The 26,389-nt window shown below is 45.8% G+C and overlaps 1 protein-coding gene across 2 annotated transcripts in view; it reads right to left on the bottom strand.

Moving 5' to 3' along the window:
- The window catches only part of TECPR1 (tectonin beta-propeller repeat containing 1), a 575,261-nt gene that overhangs the window by 77,656 nt on the left and 471,216 nt on the right, over positions 1-26,389 (bottom strand). For both annotated transcript variants that reach the window (XM_086940729.1, XM_086940728.1), the window contains exon 24: positions 15,480-15,599. In XM_086940729.1, the coding sequence (XP_086796855.1) occupies positions 15,480-15,599 (120 nt within the window). The remainder of the gene's footprint in view (positions 1-15,479; positions 15,600-26,389) is intronic.

Raw genomic sequence — 26,389 nt, 5'->3', positions numbered from 1 at the left:
GCAGCTGTCATTTGATTTCGACGATGGGTGCACCATGAACATTACGATTGGCAAGAAATAACAGGAATGAAGACGCCCCATTGCTGGCCGTTCATTGGCCAAGGATACACCTATCAAATGGCAGGACTGTTTAAAAGACTGTGGCCAATCATCGATGGCTTTTCCGCACTGATGAAGGCAGAAGCCAGAAACGCGTCTGCGAATACGACTAAGCCCACTAATGCCCCATGTGTGTACCGAGGTTGCCATGTGTTTGTTGATATATATATATATATATATATATATATATATCTGTGGGGTACATAGGTACATATATGATTGTGTTTCCGGGGTCCCGCGCACGGGCGGGAATATTCTAGTGCTTATGACTATTAATGAGGATCCCCTGGTAGAGAACAGTTTTTTTTTACTATTCGTTTGTGTCACTGCTTTCCATAAAATTGGGAACGCCAAATGGCCAGACAAGGCAGTACTTTCTAAATGAGGAGAAATGCACTTGGGTCCCCATGTACAAAGCACGTTTGCGGCTGCCAGGCTTAAAATTCACAAAAATGCAGGCATTGTATGGCATAAAAAATATTTTGTTATGCCCAATAACTCTAATAAAAGTCAAGAAAGAATTTTCAAGAGGTTTTGCAACCCATTACGAACCATAAATAGGAAGTTGTTTAAAGGAGATTCCCAGCCCCACTTAGGAGTTGCAATTGAGTACATCAGTTCTCTGTGACTACAATGTGTAGTCGCAAATCATTGGTCAGATCCCAACACTTCAAAGGGAATTGTATCTAATTTAAAAAAGGGAAAGCTGTCCCCAAATGGAAGAGTGCCAAGCAGCCTCAGTAGGGTTCAAAGAGGTGGAGTTGTGGTTGAGGCTTGATAGAGGCAGGAAGTGCTCCCGGGTATAACAACTTGTGCTCCTTGGTGCGTTCCCTGACAGAATATTTTTTAATGGGCACATGCTGCTCTTAAAAATAATTTCCTGTTTGGAAAACCAAATGCAAGGAGGGTAGTCTGCTGTTTCCTGCAGCCACCGTCCTTGCATTCTCAGGGGATCGCAAATAGGACATTGCTTAATTATTACTGATGACATCAGGGCCTTAGTCAGACTAAGAAAATAAGTGTTTTGTTTTACTATCTCTTACAATTTACGTTTGTTTTAAATTTTTTATAACCAACTTTATTGAGGTTCTACAGCCTGACAGCTTATCACACAGTGTAAAATACGAGCAAAATACATGAGGGGCATTGTGGCGGGTTGGGTACATGCGCCTGCCCGAGGCCACGCAGTGGCCATCAAGAGGGCGGGTACCTAGTCAAGGAGGACGGTCCCGCCCCCACTTGCCTGTCCGGCACATCCGCCTCACCGGTTGGAGGAGGCGGCCTGCCGAGAATCTCGTCCGGGCGGCGGGGAGGGGCTTCTGGGGTACTTATGCTGCAGTGCCCCTATCCTAAGCCTCTTTGCCGCCCGGACGCCGTACGATCTTGCGGGACACTCTTTTCGTTTCTCTCGAGGTGAGCGTGGCCTCGGGCCTACCCCATCCCCCCCCCCTTCCTGCGTTGCCGCCTGCTCCCTCTAGGTAGGTTGAGCCTGGCGAGGCGGCCCGTTGTAACGGGCTGCTGTGGGGGGGGGACGACCGGGGCCGTTTCGGTCTTTGTCCCCATTCGCAGTGCGGGTCCGGCCTGTACTTGTCGGGCCCCGCTGCGATTCCTAAGTCGGCTAGCCCCGTTTTTCACTGTTTCGTGCCTTTTGGTAAATTTGGGCGGCCTAGCAGGAGGGGTGAGGGTGCAGTCGCCGCAAGATGGGGCCTGTATTCCCCGGGGGCACATTACCTCCGTTCTCCTTCCTCGGCCCGTCTTACTCCCGTCTGGGTGGCCATTTTGTGTGTGGCCGGCGTGCCGTTCTTGCTCATGGGGGGGCTGCACGCGGTGGTCACGGTAAAATGTTCTGTTTGTGCGCGCGCGTTTTTCAAATTGCCTGCTCAGTCGCTCATGATATGTTGCCGCGCAATGTTTATTTAAAAATACTATTCTAGGTCTGCTGAGTTATTCATGTTTGTAATTTCGAGTTGTGCATCTGTGTCCAATGTTTAGGCAATATGCAGTACCCATGTAGTTCAGTAGCTTATTACATTTATGATGGCGGGGTATGTTTTCGAAGGGATGCGGGGAACTAGCTTTCAGTCTGCAGGCTGCTTCGTGATTCGATTGTCGTTTCATTATGATGTGCTTACGTAGATCCATGTTTAGCAGTACCGTAGACACGCTGGTATTGTAGGCTTATCGCTATAACGGGATGCCATGTGCTACATTGCTGAAGGGGCGGAGAATGTTTCCAAAGGGATGCAGGGAACAACGTAACTGTATTCAATGTATGTAGCGGTGCGGGGGGGAGGAGCGCTTAGCTTGCGGTGTCCGGTCCGTGTGGGCGCGGGATCCGACGAGCAGATCTGGCGGGTCTCCCTTGCGGCCTCACGCTTGCTGATATTTCATTTATATGGTTTCGCCAGTATTTTCAGTGTCTATTTTCAGTGTCCCTCGCTGGCTATGTTCTTGTGCATTAATTGGCCGAAGGTTTCCTTGTATCGATAGGCCCTCGGGCCCTCCAGGCCTCTTTCTTCCGATAGGGCCAGGACGTTGAGCGTTGTGGGGGGACCCGGTGGGCGTGCGCGAGTCCGTAATTTCGTAAGCCCCCTTCCCGAGGTCGCAGAGTGTTCGCGCTGGCTGAAGTTTGCTTTCTTGTGGGGGGGGAGGAAGGTGGGGCCTGCGTTGATGGGTCCCGGGCCTGTTGGGGTGTTGTTGCCGGGTGCCGGCCTTTCTCCCTTGCCTAATGTACTAATATTGTGGCTTCTTTCCAGGAAGTGTCGTCAAGGCTGACTCATGGGCCTTTCTTTCTGTGTGGGCGCGCGCACCGGCCATTGCGGCCTCAGCGGCGCCCGGTTATTTACGTGCCTGTTTTATTTTCTTACAGATTCCGGCCGTTGCGTGCAGTCGCTTCCGCACCCAGGCCTTCCGGGTTTGCCAGGCATCAGAGCATCTAGCGCGCGCTTTTCACTCGCACCTCCGCTCGCCATAGTGCGCCCACACCTAAGCGGAGTCAGTGTAAGGTATGTTTATGTGCGTGCGTTTGGGTGTTCACGTGGAGGACTTCTCAAGCTTCCTGCCTTCTCGGGCCCGCCCCCCCCCCCGGGACGTTTACCGGCGGTTTAGGTGCATGGGTGCTCATTGTGTCCCGGTAAGGGCATTTTATGTTTGAATTCAGGTGTCTCACAGCCCACTCTGTTGTTTCAGGAATTTACTGGTTTTGAGGACCGCATCGGTGCGTTACTTTCGATTACAGTCACGAGGATATTCGCAGAGGTATGTTGCGCTACGAGTGGGTTTTTCCCCAGGAGGTGTTTGTTAGAGGGACAAGTCTTTTCCATCCTGGTATAGTGTCTTAGCGGGCCTTGGGGTGAGAGCTTTCAAGGGGTGAAAGGTGTCTGCTGGCTTGTCGAAAGTCGTGTGTATGCGTTGCTCACGGTCATCTCTTTTGCAGGATACTTTCGAGGCGGCATGGAGAGTCAGGGGTCCCCCGCTCTTTTCTCTCAGACATCCCAGGTTGAGGATTCTGGACTAGGACCGTCGCAGGACCCTCAGATGAAAGCCCTTTTGGATGCGATAAAGGCCAATGGGGTGGCGTGGGCGAGTGGACTTTTACTGGCCAACCCCCCTAAAGCACCAGGGCCGGCCCCTGCCCCACAAATATCTGAAATTGAGGTGGCAGAGGACACAGCCACAGGGAGGTCTAAACGCACGAGGAAGCCAACAGTCAAGGACTTCCCACCGGAGCCCCCCGCAAAGTCCAGGGCGGCTGACCCGATCAGAAACGTGATAGTGCACGCCCCGGCATCCCCCCCAGCGGTGGTCCGGGTGTGCCCCCCCTCCCCTCCTCGCTTGGCGGCCTCTAGTGCGGAATTCGCTACCCGGGCGGACCTGGGTAAGATTACTGACTCGCTGGCGTCTTTTATGTCTGAAATTAGAGCCAGTTTGTGCCCTGCCCAGTCACGATCATCTGTTTCTGTGCAATCTGTGATTTTGCCACCTTTAGCAGTGGCCCCGTTGTCTTCTGCCGGGGAGGCAGATGTTGTCCAAGTGTGGGGTGGTACTCCTTCACAAGGGGGGGTTGATGCAGGTCCAATCTGTTTGCCTATTGTCCCGTCGGTCAGCTCTCCCAGCAGTCTGGTGCCGGGAGCTATTCTTCAACAGGTTTTGCCGCCGGTGCAGAGTGTGCCCCAGGAGGCCCTCTTGCCGGTGGTTGTCGCAGTCCAGCCACTGGCGGGGGCATCTGCCGGTCCTACACCCTTGCCAACTATCAGTGCTGTGGCTCCACCGACAGCTTTGGTGCCCATCCCTGCGCCCACAGCCCTCATGACCATGGCGCCCCTTCTGTCAGGCAAATGCTCCCTGGCCTGGCAGGTTCCTCAGGCGGCGAAGGAAGGCATTTGGAGGAGGGAGTTCATAGACATTTTCTCGCTCCTCATGCTGGGGGCGGATGGGGTAGATGTGCGAAGGATGGGGTCTAAAGATGAGGAAAAGAAGGCTCGCTTCCAATCCTGGCCTGAGAAGTCTATTAAAAACTGGCGTCAGGCCTTCGCCATTTTGGCAGCTGTCATAACTGAGCGTTTCCCGGATCAAGCACAGGGCCTTTTCCAATACAACAGCGTCATAGTTAATGAAGCGGAAGCAACATCTGGGATGGGGTGGTATTCATATGACTGCGAGTTCCGGAAAAAGATGTCTGTCTGCCCCGAGCTGGAGTGGGATCAGGTCGAGGTCAGACTGTGGATTGCTCATATGGGCAAAAGTAAAGTAGAAAGTAGTAACAGTGTTGTCCAGGCCAGGAAGACGGATAATGAGAAGCAGTTCTCTCAGAAGAAGAGTAATTTTCGCCAGTCCTTTCGTGGGGGGCGTGGGGGGGGCGGTTTTAACAAACAATTCACCAAGAAGTATGCCCCTTCCTCCTGCAGGATGTTCAATGCGGGAAACTGCACCTGGGGGAAAGCCTGTAAGTTTGCCCATGCGTGCAACAGGTGCGGTTGTTCCCACCCTGAGTCTTCATGTGAGAAGAGATCCCCCGCCCCCAATGCTGCCAGCAAAGACAAATAGTATCTCCGGGGACTCCCCCCTCCCTTCCCCTGTTTCTGAGGTACCCCAGCAGCCCGACCTTCTCATCCCCCCCCTTTGTCCACCTGTGTTGCCCGTCAGGGACCCCCCCCCCTCTTAGGTCCAAAGGACCATCCCCAATCATTTTGCCTAGGTTGCTTGCCCTCCTTCATAAATACCCCAATGTGAAAGATAGGGATATCCTGTCCCATGGTTTCCTCGAGGGCTTTCAGATCCCCTATCAGGGTCCCAGAGTCAGCAGAGATGCTGAAAACCAAAAATCAGTGAGGGAGCTCCCAGAGGTTGTCGACAAAAAGATCACCAAGGAGGTAGTTTTGGGGAGGGTGGCTGGGCCTTTCCTGTCCCCCCCCTCCAGGACTTTGTCGTGTCCCCTTTGGGCGTGGTCCCTAAAAAAGAACCTGGGGCCTTCAGGCTGATACACAACTTGTCCTTCCCAGAGGGGAACTCTGTCAATTCTTGGTTGCCTGAGGAGGCCTGTTCGGTCTCCTACTGTTCCCTGGACATGGCCATAGATTTGGTGAGGAGGGCAGGAGAAGGAGCCTGGCTGGCCAAGGCAGATATAGAGGCGGCTTTCCGCTTGTTACCGGTCCACCCTGACAGTCAGCATCTCTTGGGCTTCAAATGGAAAGGGGGGTACTACTTCGACAAATGTATGCCCATGGGTTGCGCTGTCTCGTGTGCCTTCTTTGAAGCATTCAGCACCTTTCTGCAGTGGGCCCTCACAGAGGAATACAATGTGGCTGCGGTGTCCCACTACCTTGATGATTTCCTTTTCATTGGGAGGGAGGGCACGCAGGAGTGCCAAGAGGGCTTGGATTGTTTTGTGGAGCTGGCTGGTCGCTTGGGGGTGCCCTTAGCGCCGGGTAAGACCGAAGGCCCTGCTCAGGTGCTGACTTTCCTGGGGGTTGAGCTTGACACTGTGCAGGGAGTGTCCCGTCTGCCAGCAGAAAAGGTGGTGGCCTTGAGGGGGGACATTCAGGCCTTGCTGGGCAGAGACAAAGGCCTCTGGGGGTCATTCAGAGCCTACTAGGTAAGCTAAACTTTGCTGCGCGAGTGATTCCTGTTGGGCGCGTCTTTGCAAGGCGCCTGGCCAAAGCCACTGCTAAGATTAACAAACAGTACCATTTTGTCAGGTTGACCTCAGCTCTCAAGAAGGATTTGAGGATGTGGGATGTTTTCTTGGCAGAATTTAATGGGACCGTGAAGTGGAGGTCCCTGTGGGTGGAGAGTCCAGAGTTAAACATGTACACTGACGCCTCGGGCCGCGAGGGCTTTGGGGCCATTTTGGGAGAGCAGTGGTGCGCGCAGGGTTGGCCCAATTCTTGGCGCAAGCGGGGCATTACTTCCAACATTGCTGTCCTGGAACTCTTCCCGATTGTCATTTCCTTACACCTGTGGCCTGAGCTCTTGTCCCACAGAAAAGTCTTGTTCTGGTCAGATAACATGGCAGTGGTGCAGGCGATCAATGGGTGGTCTGCCAGCTGCCCCTTGGTGCTGTCTCTACTCCGGGAGCTGGCTAGCAGGTGCCTGTTTTGCAATGTCGAATTTAGAGCCAGACACATTGTGGGGGTCACCAATGTCGCAGCTGACGCTCTCTCTCGTTTTCAGCTGGAACGTTTCCGGGCAGCTTGCCCTCAGGCGAGAGAGGAGATGACCCCCTTTGCGCCAAGGCTTTGGCACATCTTGGAGTGGAGCAGCACATGAGGGAACTGGGCGAGAAATCATTAGCGTTGAGTACACGTAAGCGCTATGCAAGCCACCGTGCTACATTCACGAAAGTTATCTCTGACCTGGGTTTGCAAACGTTGCCATTAGAGAAGAAAGTTCATGCCTTTATAGTGTGGGCTAAAAAGCAGTTGAAATCACATTCTTGGGTTTGCGGCCACCTAGCGGCCATTGGTCACGAGGCTAGACTGCGTGGGGGGCAAGACCCCACTTCTTCATTTGCAATTAGGGCAGCCTTGAAGGGTTGGGCGCGGGAGGATCCGAGGGCCCCAGATGACAGGTCTCCAATTGATTTCCCTTCTCTCCAGGCCATGTTGCAGATGTTGCAAGCAGTTGTGCACTCCGGGTACGAGGAGGCCCTCTTCGCTGCTGCTTTTGTCATAGCTTTCTTTGGTGCGTTCAGGAGCAGTGAGCTGGTGGCTCGTTCTAAGTCAGATACCTCTATGGATGCCCTGGGTGTGGCGGATATTAATTTCGAGGGTGGGTTGTCGATTAAGCTGAGAAGATCCAAAACTGACCAGTCTGGTAAGGGGTCTCTTATTAGACTCTCCCCCCTTGGGGATTCCCGTTACTGCCCCGTGGCATTGCTGCAAGCCTTCCTAGCATTACGCCCGTCGGGGCCTGGTTACCTCCTAGTGCATGCCGATTTCAGCCCTTTAACAAAATATCAAATGGACAAGATCATGCTGGCTTGCCTTGACAGGGCTGGCTTGTTGGTTTTAGGGAAGAAGTTCTCGAGTCACTCCTTCCGCATAGGGGCGGCCACTTCGGCCTTCCGCGCTGGGATGTCCCCAGGGCAGGTGCAGTCGGTGGGGCGTTGGGAATCTGCCTGTTATAGGCGTTATGTTAGGCCGTGATCCCCACCCTTTTTCCTTTTCAGTTTTGTTGATTTTGCTTGCTGTGCCTCGTATATTTGTATAAACATGTGTATTGAATAAACACCCTTGAACATATCGCGTCTTTCTTTGACAGGTAATCGCGTGTGGGTCTTGGGGCATTCTATGGTCAGCAGATTGGCTCGATGGGCTGCCATCAGACAGTGGATTGGTTCCTTCACAGAGATAGAGTGCGTGTGGCTGGGGTACCCTGGAATGCGCTGGCATAGCCTACTCTTTCGGCTGAAGGAGATCCTTGCCCGGGGGGGGCCTCTTCCCCAGCATTTAATAATCCACTTGGGTGGCAATGACATTACCTCTGTGGGGAAGTCCGCTTTGCTTCTCAGGATGAAAACAGACCTGGGTATCATTGGCAGCATGTTGCGCGAATGCGAGGTCTGGTGGTCTGAGTTAGTGCCCAGAAGACACTGGCGGGGTGCTAAGTCCAGTGAGGCAATCGAGAAAACTAGAAGGCGCATAAACGCGGCCATGAAAAAGTTTACGCAGCGCAGAGGGCTGGGTTTCATTAAACATGACTTGATTCAGGAGAAGGTCAAGGGGTACTTCGAGGAGGATGGTGTTCATCTCACGCCTGTTGGCTTAGACCTCTTTTTGCTGGACTTAAAAGAGGCACTTATGAGCAGAGGATGCAGGTAGAACAGGTGACTATTGGTGGGGGGCCTGTGCGGCAGCGGTGACCACCGCACAGGCTGTGGCGGAGTTACGGGGCGATCCGGAAGAAGAGAGGTGCAAATGATGTACTTCAGCGGGCACATAGGGGTGCCAGAGCCTAACCTGTAACCTCATGGGAGGTGCAGGAATCCGTGTCGGCGCCCCAGTAGTCCTTCGGGCGGTTGTGGGCCTGTGCAGCCGGGGGTTTGCCTAGTCACGCCCAGCAAATGGGTGTGTCAGTATTTAATTATATTATACAGCAGTTGGGTGGTTCGCCACTGTGCTGTTTGGCTCAAACAGGCGGACAGGTGGCGAGAATGCGGCCTGTCCTGGATCGCCCGTAAGCTAACCCACCATCTTTACATATGTTGTATGTAAATAAATCCTGCAGCTGTTTTTTTACCCAAACTCTAATTGTCTGTGTTTCCTTTGCGGGTTTGGGTATGTGGGGCGGGGGAATGTTATGTAGCCCTGAGTTGACTATGAGACGTACAACATTACCATTTCAAATCGACAGGCCATAATAATCACACAATTTTCTCTATATCTGTGAACGACTCTGGGAGCAGCCACGTGCCTCGAAGACTGGCTTTGCAATATTTAAAACATTTTAAGCATTTGATTATCTGTATCAAGCAACCCACTCGAGTACTGCTTGGTTACAGTGCTTCTCGGCGGGCACGCTGACGAGTATCTCTTCACTATTGAGCTCTGGAAACGAACCGACTTTTCAGAACATGAGACCTTGGCAAAATGACATTTCCAAAACTCGATTGTGAAGGCATGGATCCTTCTCCCCACCTCGATGGAAAAAAAAGTATGCGCACCATTTGGAAAGTGACATTGGAAAAATACGAATCTATTCCAACGTAAATACCATATTAGAGCGCGTCTTCAATGTTTGCTTTTGTATTTTGCTCTGTTTACCTAGTCTCTTCTCCAGGCTTAGGATTGAAGTTTGTTTAACTGATCCTTCTTTACGCTTAGCGTTTTGTTCTTTTACTCTTTACTTTTCCTGTCTGGTTAGCTTTTTTGTCTTGTTTCATGTCACTCAGATCTTGACCGTCAGCTCTGACCTTAGACTATTCCCTGATCTATTTGCGTCTCTCCTACTACTTTCACCGAACCTAGTGATTGTCTTAAGGAATAATGGGATGAGACCCATAAACTAGAACAGAAATTCTTGAATTCTGTAATTTTATTTCTTTTTGCATAAATGAATGAGTACACTTGTGAGGCACACATCATAGTAAACTATAGCTCAGAGATGAGCAACTGATGGCAAGTAGAGCAATGTAAACTTAATATCAAGCGTTAACATGTGGACGCTGTGAAAAGATGTGGCACATTTCTAGTGGAAGAGAATTCCACAATTATTGATTATGAAAAGTGAAAGTCCAGCTGCCAGGACATGTCAGGAGCACCTGGCCCATGGTCTGCAGCCTGTGGAAGAATCATGGGGCTTTAACACAGTTTTATAAAAGAGGGGCACAATTGTGTAGAAGGCATGGACTCTCAGGTTTTAATGAGACCGCCAGCTCCACTCAACGAAAACTGTTTCGAGCTGTGGACATGTGATCTCTCTTTAATTTGCTCGTAAAAAAGTCTCCTACATTGAATTAATGTCTTGCGTGATTCAAACATTTGCATTAAAGTCCAATCTGACCAAGAAACTCATGCAGAACGTGGTTTGAATTTCAACATTTGCCACTTTTTTTGCAAACATTCTTGACAAGAACTACCGTGAACTATCTTAAACTCTAATCTGTTTTGACCATTACATTTAGAGGTGATCATCATTTTACTTCCTCAAGTCACTGCCGATGCCCTTTCCCCACTGATTCTGAAATTGTTAGAGTGTGCCAAACAGGCACATGCTTTATTGGCAACACTGACTAGGTAACTCAAATAAATGATTGACTTTCTCCATTGCCTTCATGCAAAAACAACAAACATTTCTTCCAAAGAAATCTGGAACAGAGGGATTTATCCAAGATGCGATGCTAGGCAGGCAAGACTCAATTATATTTTCCCCTCAAGAATCCCAATACTGACCACATTTCTTCAAGAGCCCGGTGCAGATTCTCCAACTACTGAGAAGTCCAGTCTGCGCATTTAGAGGATTTTGTGAAAAGGAACTCCAGTCATGTAGGCTTTCTGGTACCATACTTTCTCCAGGGGGAGCCCGGAGTATGGTTGCACTGAATGACTTGCAGCGTTCTACAAAGAGGACGCTGTGAAGATTTTACCCAAAGGAAGCGGCATTAGTTGAAATTAAGGGCATATACCTGAAAATGAGTGTGATGAGAAGAGCTCGGATAGTTGAATACGAACTTTAAGAAGGCCTAGCAACACACCGACACTAAAACTCAATCAAGCAATCAGTCAATCAATCAATTCACTTTATTCGGTTTTTGCATAAAACCATACAAGTCAAATAAAAAAGTATATACAAAGAAGTCTATCATTAAAATAATCTACCAAATAACATCAAATGCTGTACACCATAATAAAATATGGTATTATGTGAGTGTATAAAATAGGGTTTAAAATAAAAAAAAAAAGAGATCAAAAATCGTTACAAAGACTAAGTACAAGGTGGCGATACTTCCAGGATCACATCTCAGCCATCCCTTGTATCCCTGAGACAGTTAATCGCAACTGGCTCGGAGACAAACAGCAGATTTAAAAAAGCTAAGAACATAAAAACAATTTTGCCAGATAACATTTGTAAAAAGGTAAAAGCAGGGCGCATCTGCTGAACTTAAGCTTTTTCAAAATGGGGATAATAAAAGTCTTCCGGGGAACCTCATAATAACTACAGAACATTATAAAATGGAGCATGTCCTGCAGAGACTTACCGCCGCAGCCACAGGACACTAAGCTCTGACCCCTACTACACCCACATGGCTGCGCAAGCAGAAGATAAAAAAGATCGAAACGAAACCTGGTCAATAAAAAACGATTGTAACCACTTAAAAAACCCCAGAAGATATTGTTCAAAGGTTTGCACAGTTTTCTAGGTGACAAATCTGCGCACACTAGGCTTCCTTAGCTCCCAGTCTTTCCTATCTAAGGTCCACTGTTTAAAGAAGGACTCCTTTACCAACTCCAGGTCCTTATTGACTAAAACTTACAGAAACCAGAGAGTCCAATATTGTGGGCATGCATCCTTAACCAAGGTGAAAAAAAGATGGAATTCCTGGAAAATAAAGCTTTAAAGTTTCTGGTGTGATGTTGGAAACTTGTCCTTTCTGCAGGGTCACTCAAATGTTTTGCCTCTTTGTTGAACCCTATTTTTGTTGGTTGTACAACTCAGTACCCTTTACTCCTGCTAACCCAGTTTTAATGTGCAAGGGCTCCCTAACAGAGATATTTAAATTACCATGCAATATATATTGTATGTGGTACTAAAGTGTACTCTGGGCCTGTGAGTTAAGTTGAATGCAGCACCCATTATGCCATCCACTAGAGTGACAATGCAAACATGGCTGAAGAACTACTCTGTGTAGCCTGCCTGTGCAGATTTAAACTACACATTTGATACATAAAAATAACGCCTTTGGACTGGAATAAACCTTCTTTTTAAATATCTATGAGTCACCTCTAAGTAGGCCTTATTGAGCGAAAGGCAGGGAATATGGAATTTAAAAGTGGGACATGTCAATGCTTAATGTAACACATGTCCTTACAATTAAAAGGCCACAAAATCTATTTTCACTGTAGCAAGGCTGGCTGTTTCAAAGGAAAACACAGGGATGCAATATTAGATGCTAATACTGTATATTGAGAATGGGACTAGCTAGAAAAACATTTAAAGAACTACCCCTGACACACTGTGAGTCTTCCAATGCTCAGTTGAGGCCCTGTGGGGGGGCTTTAGAAGTGTTCACCTGTTGTGGATTGGGATTTGAGGACTAAAGTCAGAAGGAAATATCTTTGGACCAGGACAAACCTAGTAAATGTACCTGACTAGCCTGCCATCGTGGTCAGCATCAAACTGCACCTAAGTCCTGGTAGACCGGCAGGTCATCCAGCGCATTGCTATACATTTCTTTGCCACGGCTAAACCTAATTCTATCACCTTTTCTACATATTTAGTATGTTTGGATTGGGTCACCAAGCCCAAAAGGCACAGCCATATTGTAGGCAACAATTGTAATTCAGTCAATTCCCCAGCACCGAGTCACCTCGCCCTAGAAAGTTCCCACTGTAGGGCACATCCACCACATATAAATATAGGTCCCGCGGACGACCGGCATTTGGGGCAGTTTTCCTGTTTGGTCGGGTCTAATCTGTGTAACCACTGTAGCGTGGCATAATCTCTTTGTATACATTTACAATGTATAAGCTTCAACCGTGCATTGTTTCACCCAACTGCAGTTGCCCATCACAGAGGCTCAGTCACGCTCACTCAGCATCTCACCCACGTCTGTCTCCCTTTGTGTTTTCAGTGACATGATGCGGTTAGCTGTGTGCGGAACAAGAGGCATACAGACGGGAAATAAGCCTACGTTCTCCACTCATGTCTGGTTCAGTATGAGTGTGCCCGGTTCCGGTGGGAACACCAGTCAAGCCTTCCTTACGGCCGCCGCCAACTCAGCATATGCAAGGAAGCAGCCACCCATGACGTCCCATTGGCTAAAGAAGTCTACATATCCCAACATCCTACCATCCACATACGAATCCCCTAAACAGATCGGGCTACTGCCCTTGACCAGTGACTCAGGAGCGGTAGTAGTGAGGGCTTATGGCTGTGTACCATGGAACTAACTGCTCTAAGCAGATGTATTCCTCCTTTTCCCGCTCCGTTGTGCTTTCCCAGCTGGTAAATAATGTCTGAACCTGTCTGGCCGAGTCGATCTATATTTGCGCATTGCCGTGGCAGTGCCAAGAGCTTTCAAGCCTGGTCATTTGGGCTAGCATTTCTGTGACAGGGTCTGTTCCCCCTTCCTGAAACCATTCTATTGTGTTCTGGATCTGAGCTGCCCAGTCATACACCTTAAAGTTTGGTGCCTGTAATTCCCTGCTATCCCATGGGAGTTGTTGAATTTCCAAGCTTATCCGCGCTCTCCTGTGTCCCCAGTGTAACAGCTAGAGAAGCTCGTTCAATCCACCTAAGCAGGACTCAGGGATGTGCACTGGCATATGTTGTAGCACATAGAGTACCCTCATGAGCATTATCATGTTGCTTAACACTTTTCGTCCCATCAGAGGCATCGGAAATCACAGCCAATTCCATATGCTTCTTTCTAGGCAATCTAGGAGACCACATTTGAAGTGTAGGTTTCAGAAATATCTGAGCTTAGGTATATCCCCTGATATTTAACAGGTGTTGTGTGTTCATTTATACTGGTTAAGTTCATCCCTGAGGATATTGTCATCTGGATGGGGTAGATTTACTCTATATTTCTAATTCATTGTGGGATTTCTATTGTTTTGAATTTTGACTTTATTACGGTTTTAGTACTGCATACTTGACACAATGCCTCTAAGGAAGGCCTGTCTGCTCTGTGCCATAGGCTACGGGGATAAGCTCAGGTTAATTTAGTGACTTACTTTGAGGCTTCACCCTGACAGAGATTATGATTATTACTCGAGGTGGGTCCCCACCCCATCAACTAATATCCCAATTGCTTACATATGCCCATCAGTATCCCTAATAAAGTCTTCAGGCTGCAGTACAGCATTATCTTTTGACAGTGGTGTTGGAGAGGTCCCAGGGTAGCCCACTGAGTGTTATGAAGGTCACATGAATCCCCCTAAATAAGCCTTCTGGCAAGGAGTCGGTATACTAACAGCAGTGTTGTGTGATACTGAGCAATGTGAGTGGTGGCTAGGACCACACAGAGGAAGAGAGGCATGCCAATGATCAAACCCAGCATGCATGTTTATAACAGTCTGAGCAAAGTCATCCCTATAAGGAGACAAGAACTGCAGACCATTAAAAGGGAGATGACTTCTGAGTGTTAAAGGTCACCTTATTGTTCTAATTCCAATTAAGACTGAGGTGTGGGCTAAGGGACATTTGTGTTCTAAAATCCCAAGGCTGACAGCTTTTTAACTCAAAAGGAGAGAATGTTGAATGGACTGTGGTGGGAATTCCTATCATTCACAGTCTCTGATTACGATTCAGTTAAGGATAATGATGGGACACGCACTAATTTTTCCTGACCCACGTAAAGAAAAAAAGAGGTGGTATGTGGACTTAGAGTTGGCAAACCTTTGCAATTACCTGTTTTTTTCGCTCTAACAATGCCCAACCGGAGTATGTTTCCAGGCCTGTATCTGTCTCCTCTACTTTCCTCCGCCTCTAAAGGGCTCTGGGCTTTTAAGAGTTTTGACCGAGAGGTTTAAGCGGCTTTTGATAATTTTCATTTGCTATGTTTCAAATCAAGCTTTGAGAGGAAAGTTTATGTTGTCTTTGTAGACATATTTAGAGTCTGCTGATGATTTAGGTTGACTTACTTAAGCACACAGACTGGCTCTGCACCCACACTTACCCAAACACACAACGTTTTCTCTACATACACACCTCCCCTCCCCCACATAATTGGTTCATATTTAAAATTTGCTAATTCTTTAAAATGTACATAGGTAAGCATTCTAACTTTCAGTTCATAATTCTGCTAGGAAAAATGTTTTGTGAACAGCCCTATTGTTTCGATTGTGTCTCTACTTTTTATAGTTTTATTGTGATTCTGAGTGGCCTTACATTTAGTTATAATCTCATCTACAAACATTTTTTGGAAGAGTACCTTTAATAATCCTTGTCATGCCCTCTTAAAATAGCAGCTGATAACTTTAACTCATACTGAAAGCCAAGTCTTAAATGAAAATTTACACTATCAAGATTCTGCCCTTCAAATTATTTCACTGCTCTATGATTACTAGCCTTAGAAAAATGCATATAAATAAATGCACATTTTCAGTATTTGCAATATCAAATGGGTCTTCTGGTAATCCTGATTTTAATTGACCTTTCTCTGCTTCACTAAATGTTTTTTTCTTGGAAAGAAAGAAAATAGTCAGGTGACTGCTCACCCCAATTCCATAGTCCCACGACTGCCCCTTCGGTTCCAGTGGCTGTACCCCTGTTCGATGGCAAACTGTTCCACAACTGAGACCGTGGCTACCTTGAACTTTGTCTGCAATTACCCAAACCTATACGAAAAAATAAGAGAATATAAGACATGTTTATGAAACAGTAAAGCATAATGGTGCCAACGAGTAAAGAATAACACAACAACAAAATTGATAATATATCATATTGTCAAGTTTTTATCTTTTGTATGTTATTCTTTGTTTTTTATCAGAATCACACGTTTTCCTATCAAACCAAACTTTCATGCATTTCAATGTTCTAACAATAACATTTACTTTAAATAGCACAGTGCATTTTCATGAATGATTTTATATTAGTTTGCGTGTAGTACGTGTGATTTGATTATCAGTTTAGTTGGTAAGGGCCTTAATACCGTGGCCAAAATATAGTTACAGCACAAATATTTAGGAACATATCATTCAGGGCATGTATTTCATTTTTTATTTGGAAGAAAATATTGATGTTGAAAATATTTCTTACTAAAATATGGTATGTTATATACTTTTTTAATGTTATAATTTGAATGTTTCTTAACATATTTTTAACTAAATAATGTTGTTATGTGCTTTTCTGATATATTTATATTTTATGTGCTTATCTTTTAAATTATTCATTACAAATTAGTAGGTAATTATATTTTAAATAATCTCTGTTAACATGGAGATAACCTTTTTTATTTAAAAAAATGTATAATCATTTAAGAATATAAACCCTCTATTTTATTTATTGAGAATTTATAATAATTATACAATTTATATTGTACGATTATAGATAAAAAAATGTTTGGCTGTACACAGTTTTAACATATATATTGCAAAGTATTTACATTTTATTTTAGGATTAGATATTATACGTTTTTTATTTTTTTATTTTTTAAGTTATAGATTCTTTTTTTTTAAGACAATTTTTTTGTAGTAGATATGTTGGTAATGTATATATAACTCTATTTTTGACTGTTAAGTATAGATTTTTGGGGGCCAGTTTATATGGTGCTAGAAAGGTTACTCCACCAGCATAATGGTCTGCCCCCCTGATTTATATGCGGGTGGACCTTTAGCGTTACAACACTTGAGACTACTCTGCTTCCTCTGTGGTTACAACTCTCTGATGGCCCGACGGGGTAAGGGCCATCGGAGGTTGACCTGTATGTCTGTGCACCTAATTTAGATCGGCGGACATACAGTTTCCAATGCCTGTTACTGCCAATAAAAACCCTGGTGATAACATGCAGTGAAAACTGCAAAATTCTCCCCCTCGACAGGACATGAATCCCATGGCGAAGTGGACTTTTTTTTTATTTTTAAAAGCAAAGTCTCAGTTTAGGGGTTTTGTTTTAGAAAATTAAAAACAAATTAACATATTTGCCTGATCAGGAAGGAAAATGTACATTAGCAGGAACCGCCATGACACTGGTTTCTGTCAAGGGTTGAAATGTTTACTGTCCCGACTGACATTTCTAAATTTGGTCGTCGGGCCCCAACCAAGGCGACAGAGAAAATTACTTTGTCGCCACTCTGTCTCCCTGGAGGAGGATGGCCTGACCGCAAATGTTAAATCGGGCTCATAGTCATGTACATTATAGGATGGAATATCGATATTTTGGCTATTGGTATTTTGACATCAATATAATAATAGTTTTGAGATCGAAACTGCGACATACAACTATGTAGTTGTCCAACATGAAGTCTAAGAAACAGACTTTGCAAATATTTTAATATTTGTTATAACATGGTATTATGCAAACGTTTATATAATTTACACAAACTCATAGAAGACTAAACAATGCATTCTGGGAACACCCTTGAAACACCCAATGTAGGGTGTATGTTTCAGCAGTTCCCTGTAAAACAGGCTCTGTGTCTATTGCAGGCATCTCCAACCAATTTTGTAGTAAAAGCTACTAATGTTCAATTAAAACCTCCCAGAGCTACTAATATTATTAGTGTTGTAATGATGTCCATAACAGACAAGATTATGTTAGTGGTCACCATTGCAAGATTACCAGTGATCATCTTAGTTCAACAAGCACAGTTGCCAGCTTAATGTAAAAAAAGGCTTTGACATTGTGACATTCCTCTAAGTGGGTAATACGTAACAACTATAGCTGCAATTCCCCTGGCACCATGGTAATAATATTAGTAATAAACCTCTCCAATGCCACTTGATTTATCACTCAAATATCAGCTTCAACTATATATTGAAAATTCAACCACATTTATCCAAACATCAGCTATTGAGTTCTGCAAATACACACATTTTCTTCTCAAATACACACTTTTAAACTGTGGTGTACATATGATAAATCAATGGAGAACAAGCTTATAATTTAGTATGCCAGGCTGCACAAACAGGAAAGCTACTTATAAGTATACTCGTTGGAGAAGCCTGCTCTAAAGTGTCCATGATGGAAATGTGTCCTTTCTGCAGGGTCACCCAGGATTTTATTTTTGCATTTTTACTGAACCCTATTTTTGTTGGCAGTAGAACTCTGTGCATTTTACCCATGCCAACCAGGGAATACGTGCTTGTGCTTTTCTCCTTTTTAAAGATAGTCAAATTGGCATACACCTAATTGCCACATTTCCTTTACTTATAAGCCTCTAGATAGAGGTCTCCAAACCGGTGTGCACCTGTTACAACGCATTTTTTACAACGCACTACTGTTACAACGCATCCATTACAACGCGGATACTGTTACAACTCATGTTTTTACAACGCATTTTTTTACAACGCAGGTACCTTTACAACGCATACCATTACAACGTAAGTATTGGTAAGTATATAGTTATTTTTTTAATGTTATATGTTTGGGGTAAAGGGGTATTTTTAGGGTTCAGGGTCAGTTTTCAGTTTTTGGGTAAAGGGGTATTTTTAGGGTTCAGGGTCAGTTTTTAGTTTTTGGGTAAAGGGGTATTTTTAGGGTTCAGGGTCAGTTTTTAGTTTTTGGGTAAAGGGGTATTTTTAGGGTTCAGGGTCAGTTTTTAGTTTTTGGGTAAAGGGGTATTTTTAGGGTTCAGGGTCAGTTTTCAGTTTTTGGGTAAAGGGGTATTTTTAGGGTTCAGGGTCAGTTTTCAGTTTTTGGGTAAAGGGGTATTTTTAGGGTTCAGGGTCAGTTTTCAGTTTTTGGGTAAAGGGGTATTTTTAGGGTTCAGGGTCAGTTTTCAGTTTTTGGGTAAAGGGGTATTTTTAGGGTTCAGGGTCAGTTTTCAGTTTTTGGGTAAAGGGGTATTTTTAGGGTTCAGGGTCAGTTTTCAGTTTTTGGGTAAAGGGGTATTTTTAGGGTTCAGGGTCAGTTTTTAGTTTTTGGGTAAAGGGGTATTTTTAGGGTTCAGGGTCAGTTTTCAGTTTTTGGGTAAAGGGGTATTTTTAGGGTTCAGGGTCAGTTTTCAGTTTTTGGGTAAAGGGGTATTTTTAGGGTTCAGGGTCAGTTTTCAGTTTTGGGGTAAAGGGGTATTTTTAGGGTTCAGGGTCAGTTTTCAGTTTTTGGGGTACAGGGTAAAAATAAATTAAATTTAATTTTAAATTAAATTATTTAATAGTAAATAAATTAAATTAAATTACATTGCATTTTTGGGGGGGTTGAGGGTCAGTTTTGAGTTTTAGGGGTACAGGGGTACAGGGTAAAAATAATGTTATATTTTTTATTAATTTACAATAATTAATTTAAATTATATTTAATAAAATTACTTTAATTTATTTTTGGGGTTTAGGGTCAGTTTTCAGTTTCTGGGGTACAGGGGTACATGGTAAAAATAAAGTAATATTAATTTAAATTTAAAATAATAAACGGAAATTAAATTATTTAATATTACATTAAATTATATTTTTAAAATTAAGTTACTATTATATTATTAATATTAACATATACTTACCTATACTTACGTTGTAATGGTATGCGTTGTAAAGGTACCTGCGTTGTAAAAAAATGCGTTGTAAATACATGCGTTGTTACAGTATCCGCGTTGTAAAAACCGCGTTGTAACAGTATGCGGAGTAAAAGTCCGCGTTGTAACATCATATATCCCTCCAAACCGGTCCTGGAGGGCCGGATCCATGCTAGATTTTTGGGATATTCCCATTGAGATACATGTAGGTATTTTAAAAATCTGGCATGGATCCGGCCCTCCAGGACCGGTTTGGAGACCCCTGCATGTGGTACTATCTGCCCCTAGGGCCTGAAATTAAATGCTACTAAAGGGCTTTAGCACTTATTGTGTCACCGACTAAAGAAGCACTGTAAAATATGTCTCCAGGCTGGCAGCCAGCTTGTGCAGTTTTAAAACGCTATTCCGACTTGGTAAAATAAACATTTTGCCAGCCCTAATATTTCCTTTTTAAAAGTTATGTCACCCCTAATGTAAGCCTTAAAAGCCAAAAGGGCTAGGTACATCTTATTTAAAAATTGGACATGTATACATGTAATGGCTTACATGCCCTGGCAGGGAAAGTCCTCCAGTCGAGTTTCACTTTGGCAAGCCTGGCTCTCCCACAGGTAAAACTAGCTTACACTATTACAATGCTAAATTCAGTTAGAAAGTAGCTAGAAACATATTTCAAGAACTCATTTTAACAGTAATTTCAAATTCAACATAAAGGTCAGGTCGGATTTAACATTACTATTTTGAAAATTAGCGTTTTAAAGAAAGTTGTAATTTTCCAGCCTAAAACCAAAAAGCTTCCCTGCCAGTGGTCAGCTGTCACCTGACCTCAGATGGCACCCCTGTCGGGAGCTGTCTATTTTTCCCAGGCAGTGGACAAAGGATTGTGGTTGTGCAGAGAGGGACTTCTCCCTTGATAGGGTAGCCAGAGGGCATTGCCCAGCCCCTTCATGAGATTCAAAGGATGCTTACCCTGTCACAGGTAGATAGCGCTCACACCTAGGCCTGCCTTCCTTTTGCCTTCCCATTCAGGGTGGCAGTGGGAGGGGAGGAACGGACCAAAACTGGTTTAGCAAGTGGACAAATGATTTCCCCCCTCCATCCACAGGCTGGCACTGGGCATAAAATGTGTATGCCACATGGCTTTCCTCAGAACACTCCTGGACCTAAGAAGATTTAGAAGGACTGCCCTGCTCTCTGAAGAACCAGAAGCAACATTGGACCTGCTTAACTTCACTCTAGGACACTAGAGGTGACTCCAAAGATCTATTGGCTGACCTCCAGTTTCAGCAGCGGGATTGCAACAAACTTCCAGAGGCATTTTTCTGATTTCCAGACGACCAGCCCTAACTGGGAAAGTGGGTAGGAACACACTGCTTGTATGTAACATTTGATAAAAGGTTCTCGTGAGCCACCCACAAGCTGACGAGCTTTGGAACGCCTGCACACTATGAGTGGGATTATACCTGAGAAAATTGGCAGCATGTCCAGCAACCGGTAAATATTGTCTACTGATGAGGGAGGAAACCCAAAACAATGGTGTCTAGAGATACAATTTCGAAAGGCAGCATTAGCTGAAAAATAATATGTACTTTGAGGGAAAAACTGAACTACAACTACCAAGATGCTATGGGGTAATGGCGCTGTTACATGCAAGCAGTGTGCTTCTATCCACTTTCACCAACAAGTCCTAACTGGACCTGTTCTGGTCCCCTCTACAGGCATCCGTGGAATTGAATACTGAAATACAGTCCTCAAGGTCCTGGACCCTTGACTGTGGGTAGAATGCATTCCTGAATCCCTAATTGAAAGCTTCAATCTTCATCGACAGCTTCACCAGACTCAATCACTAGCAGCGTTTGATCAACAGCTTCACCAAACTAGACGGCAAGCAGCATCCAAGCATCAATGTCGAGTTCCTTCCTCAACAGCTTCACCATGCCTGATGCAGAGGAGCCTCTTATCAACTATGAGACCTCAGGCAACATCTCCACATCGTCAAGGAGTATGTCCTCGGATCCAGTTGGCTGCCTGGCTCCACTGAAGAGGTTCTACCTCCATGAAAATGCTTTATGTTTGATGGCAACTTTCTGACTGGGACAAACTTGGATCCTGTACCCTAGCCATGCTCCATTGCGGTCAGCCTTAAGTTTTGACATTGATCCTGTCAAGCGTGACCATATAACTGTGGCTGGTACATTGTGTATTTTGAGGCAATTTTTTATTAAAAATTAAACCAGGTATCCACCTTTATTCATCTTCACATATAGCCTAAGGGATGACACAGCTTCTAGAGGACGTCCATAATATCTCTGCCTGGTTGATAATTTCAATGTCCACATTTCCAGTATATTAGTAACCTGGCCCAAATCATCTCCCTATGCCATTAATTCACGCACTAACCTCCTTGGCCGTGACCTGCTTATCCATCTGGCTTCACTAAACATGGAAAACATGATGGCCATTGTAACCTCAATCTACAATGAGACCCCCACATATAAAGATAGAGGATGCCCCTCTATAATAGACTATGTTTTTGTTACTGGTAACTTGACTAGACAGTTGCTAAATGGCATGGTAGTCCCCACAACCTAATAGAAATCAAATTAATGTCACACCACAGGGAGGAACCCGGAAGGGACACAGCTCTCTACAATTTCCAATCCTCATCAGATAAACTAAGAGTAGCCTGGAAATTGCAAAACCCTACACAATACTTCGACTCCCCTGCCTGGGCTGAATCTGTCCTCAATAATGAAATTATAGGGGGGAGGAGCCAAGACGGCGGCCAAAATGGCCGCATAGACGCCCGGCTCTGCAGCTCGCCCTCAGCTGCGGCGATCTCCTGATAAATATCCTGCACCCCAGCCACGGATTATTGCAGCGGAATCGTGGTCGATCCCGGCCGCGTTCCTCCGACGATCCTACCGCCTCAGATGGCCGCGCACTGCCGCCTGTAAATTTCTGGCCCTCCCAGCTGGCCACGCCGGGACCTCGGGTAGCACGATAGCCACCCAGCAACGCGTCAACAACGGCCTCACCCGGCTGCCAGGTGCCGGTGCCCGTGAAGCGAAACCGAAACGGCTCCCGACGTCGCTCCCTGGATTCCTCGCTGCAGTGCGACATCGATCACCGTGATATGACACCCTACTGGCGTCTGTGATCTGAAAGGGGCCCGGACGGAGGAGTCGCTCGCCTCGGCAGACATCGCGCCGCAATTCGGTAAGAGAGTGCTGTGTCCCCCGGGCTCCGATTCCTGCAGCGTGTTGCTTACTGTCGCTGAACAGCTGCTGTGACAGATTCCTCGCCGTGTGAGCCCCGGGGTCCATAGGCGCTGGCAGTGCGATGATGGAGCCCACAATAAAGGACATCTGGCTGGCTCTTCTGGATTTGCGCGCTGAAATGCAGGGTTTGCAGGCGGCTGCACCCATCTTACAGCAGCCCTCCTCCACTGCCGAGGCACCACAGGACGCAGCAGAGTGCACTACAGAACGGGACTCTGTCTTTGTCCCGATAGCTGCAATGGTCACCCCCCGCATGTGCTGGACACTTGGAGCTGGCGCCGTGGAGCGAGCTGATGCGAACTGTGACTGTGCTCCCAAGACTGCCTACCCGCCGGCGGGTAGATGGCCGTACTACCTTCGCCTTGCCTCTTTGTGGAACTTGTGCGTGCCCTGGGACATTGCTCCTGCAACTTCGCTTTGGTCTTTGTCTCGACCCGGGATGGCCCAGCCTGCCACTGCTGTCTTGATGCTGCTACCTGGAAGCTGGTGGGACCGATCGCTACCCTTTCTTCGTACTGGCCAGGGCTGATTTCTGCTTACCTGGACTACCTTCCTGTGACTTTGGTGCCGAAGTGGATTGTCGTTCATACTGGTGACTGTTTATGGTTGGGGTGACCGTGGGTTGGGGCCCACGTTCCTTTTGAGTGGGCCTCCGTTTCTGGGCTGGGGGTGTACAAGGGGCCGGTGCTATGGCCCTCCTCCGCTTTCCCTTTTGTGGGGTTCTTTTCGGGGCGACAGGCATGCCTATTGGGGGGGGTGGGCCGTGGCCTTCCGCTGGTATGCAGGGTGGGTTTCAGGGATGGGAATGCTTTAGGTTACCTTAGTTCTATGGCCCTCTGTTTTTTTTTCTCCTCTCTCTTTTCTTCCTTCTATAATATGTCTTCTTTAGTGGGATTGGGTCTAGTGTGATCGGGAAGTCTTATCCACTGTGTCTTAATGCGGACTGATTGTATTTTTAGCCTCCTGACTGTGGACTATTGTTTTTTGAGTATCATTTGTGGTTCAATGTACCTCCTGATCCGTGCCCCTTCCAAGACGGTTTCTGACTGCGGCTAGGTATGGTTCTGGCGATGTTCTGTATAGTACTCTGATTAATCCTGTTTCACGAGAACGGAACCAATGTACTGTTTTTTGATCTCCTGATGCTAAATATCCTTCAGATTTAAATTGAAAATTAGACCACAATGCTCCTGTTTTTTGATCCTGATGGACTCGCCTTATTGATTTGTATTGCACTCTTGAGCCTTCGGGCTGCGCATATGGTTGTATATATGTCTTCCTGTCAATAAAGGTCTTCCAAACATTAAAAAAAAATAAAAAAAAATAATGAAATTATACTAACTGAGCACAGGTTATCACTGGAGCCTCTTAACTCGCATGGCAGGTTTTCTCTCACTCCTGCTCTCCCCGAAGCTCTGCTGGCTCTAAACCGGGATATGCTGCTAGACCGGTTGAGTCAATCATTACTTGCGGACCCAGTAACACCGAATATTTCATTTTCCTCTACATCCGTGGAGCAGGAACCCAGCCCAGTTAAATCTAAATTGAGATCTAGAGGGCCGAAAGCAAAAGCGAAAACCAACCGCCCCAATAACTGTTGCAACAAGGAAGACTCAGGGAACCTTAAAGCCAAAAAAAACCATACTGGGCACAAAGGGGATGACTGAGGTTGTTGCTACCTCTACAGGTGATAGTAGCAAGGGCAATCTCATTATTTTAAATGAGAATACGGCAGGGCCATCATCTGTTAGTATACTGGAGGGGAACTTCTGGGGTAGGTTAGAAACTATGTTGACTACCATAATAGACCACATATTCCAGAAAATAAGCTCAGTCGAAGATAGGCTGTCCAAATTAGAAAAGTAGGTGGTGCATGCCCCTCATGACAAATCAACAGTAAGTTCTTACAAGCTTAAAGTCCATGTAAATACTGAACGTGGAAGAGCTGGGCGGGATAGAGAAGGGAAGCCTCCAGTATGAGGCAATCACCCAATAGCAAGGCTCCAGATAAGAACTGCTTTACTAGTATGAGGCCTCCAAGTACAGATATTCCAGTTCTTAGACAGCAGTCATCTACAAGAACAGGGCCCCTTATGCTGCAGAGGGACAAGAGACAAGAAGATAGGTCTCCTCAGGTGACGGCTCTCCCGACTATTGATCTTCCTCGTGATTCCACCCCGTATGTAGTGATCTTGGGGAGTGTTCCTGCTCTCCCGCCTGGGAAGAGTGAAGATTATGGGCAGCTTTTAAATAAAATTAACCATTGGTTCACACATAACACAACCATGGGTGCTCATATATCTAATAATATACTTATAGCCCGTAGGGTTAACTGGATTGAGAGTTCAGGTAAACAAGGGATAGGCGACTGCATTATTATAAACTTTGACAATCCCTGCACTGCAGGTTGTATATTCTCTAGGTATAATAGTCTTACCCCTCTAGTGGGCTCTGTTATTAAGATACTACCCCTGGGCTATTTTTACAGGCCGCCTAACATTAGGGACAGGGCAGCAGTTGGCCTAGGAACCCCTTTTTGGGGGTGACCAGATATGACCATATCCCAGCCATCACTCTATTCCCTTGGTGCAATCACTGTTAACTGCAGATAGGCATTTTGGTATTGATCATAGATTGGTTTTAAACAACAAATTTGATACCTTGACAGGTACGGAGGAATGTGATTGACTGCGGGGCCCGGTAACTGTAGGGCCTGAGCTGGCTGCACTGCCCCAGGATTTCAGGGACACAGCCGTAGGGTCTCCAAGGCTGAGTTCTAATACCTTCCTATCCTGGAATATAGCGGGTTTGGCAGCAAAGTTACCGGACCCTAGATGAGTAGCCTACGTTAAGCAATTTTCGGTAATAAGCCTACAGGAAACGTGGTCAGTAGATTACGACCTTTTCCTGGAAGGCTATAAGGCCTTCTTCGACCCAGCTAGACCATCTTTGAGTGGGAGACCAAAGGGCGGTTTAGTCACTTATATTTCTGTGGCTATTGATTGTAAATTGCAGGTAATGCCTACCACACACCCAGGAATTCTAGTGTTAAAGGCCCGCAAGGGGGCTATCAGTTGGGAAATTGTTAATTTTTATAATTCAATCTTTCCCCCGTCTGAGCCTAGTAACATAACAGCCCTGGGAGAAATTATAAAACAATCCTTGAGTCAAAGCCTTCATAGCCTCCTGGTCGCTGGTGATTTCAATATACACCCTTGTGGTGAGCCACTAGCGTCCTGTATTTCTGAATTGGGTTGTCCACGTATGTATGGTTTTCATTTCGAACATACTGTTCAAGGAGAGCTGCTAAATGCTATGACCAACGAACTAGATTTGGTGGCTATGATGTCTATAAATGACCCATGCACTAACTTTCCCGTCCCCACTTTTAAGGGACACAGGAAGGGGTCCTTCATTGATTTTATCTCAATTTTGTCCTCTCTACAATCTTCAGTGAACAACTTTAAAATTATAGAGAGTGAATTTAGCGACCATAATCCCTTAACGCTTTGTTTGACAGGTCCATTGGCGGAAAAAGTGGAGGATGCACCAAAGCTGGGCTTACTGCGCCCAACTGATGGTAAGCGCAGATTAAAATGGTCTCAAGTGTCACCAGATATATTTTATTCTAAGTTTAAAACGGTATGTGCTGATGAACTGTCTCCTTGTATAATGGAGCGGTCCACG

Source organism: Lissotriton vulgaris, chromosome 10 (assembly GCF_964263255.1).
Source record: "Lissotriton vulgaris chromosome 10, aLisVul1.2, whole genome shotgun sequence".
In the NCBI taxonomy this organism is placed as follows: domain Eukaryota; kingdom Metazoa; phylum Chordata; class Amphibia; order Caudata; family Salamandridae; genus Lissotriton; species Lissotriton vulgaris.
This window is presented reverse-complemented; position numbering and strand designations above follow the sequence as displayed.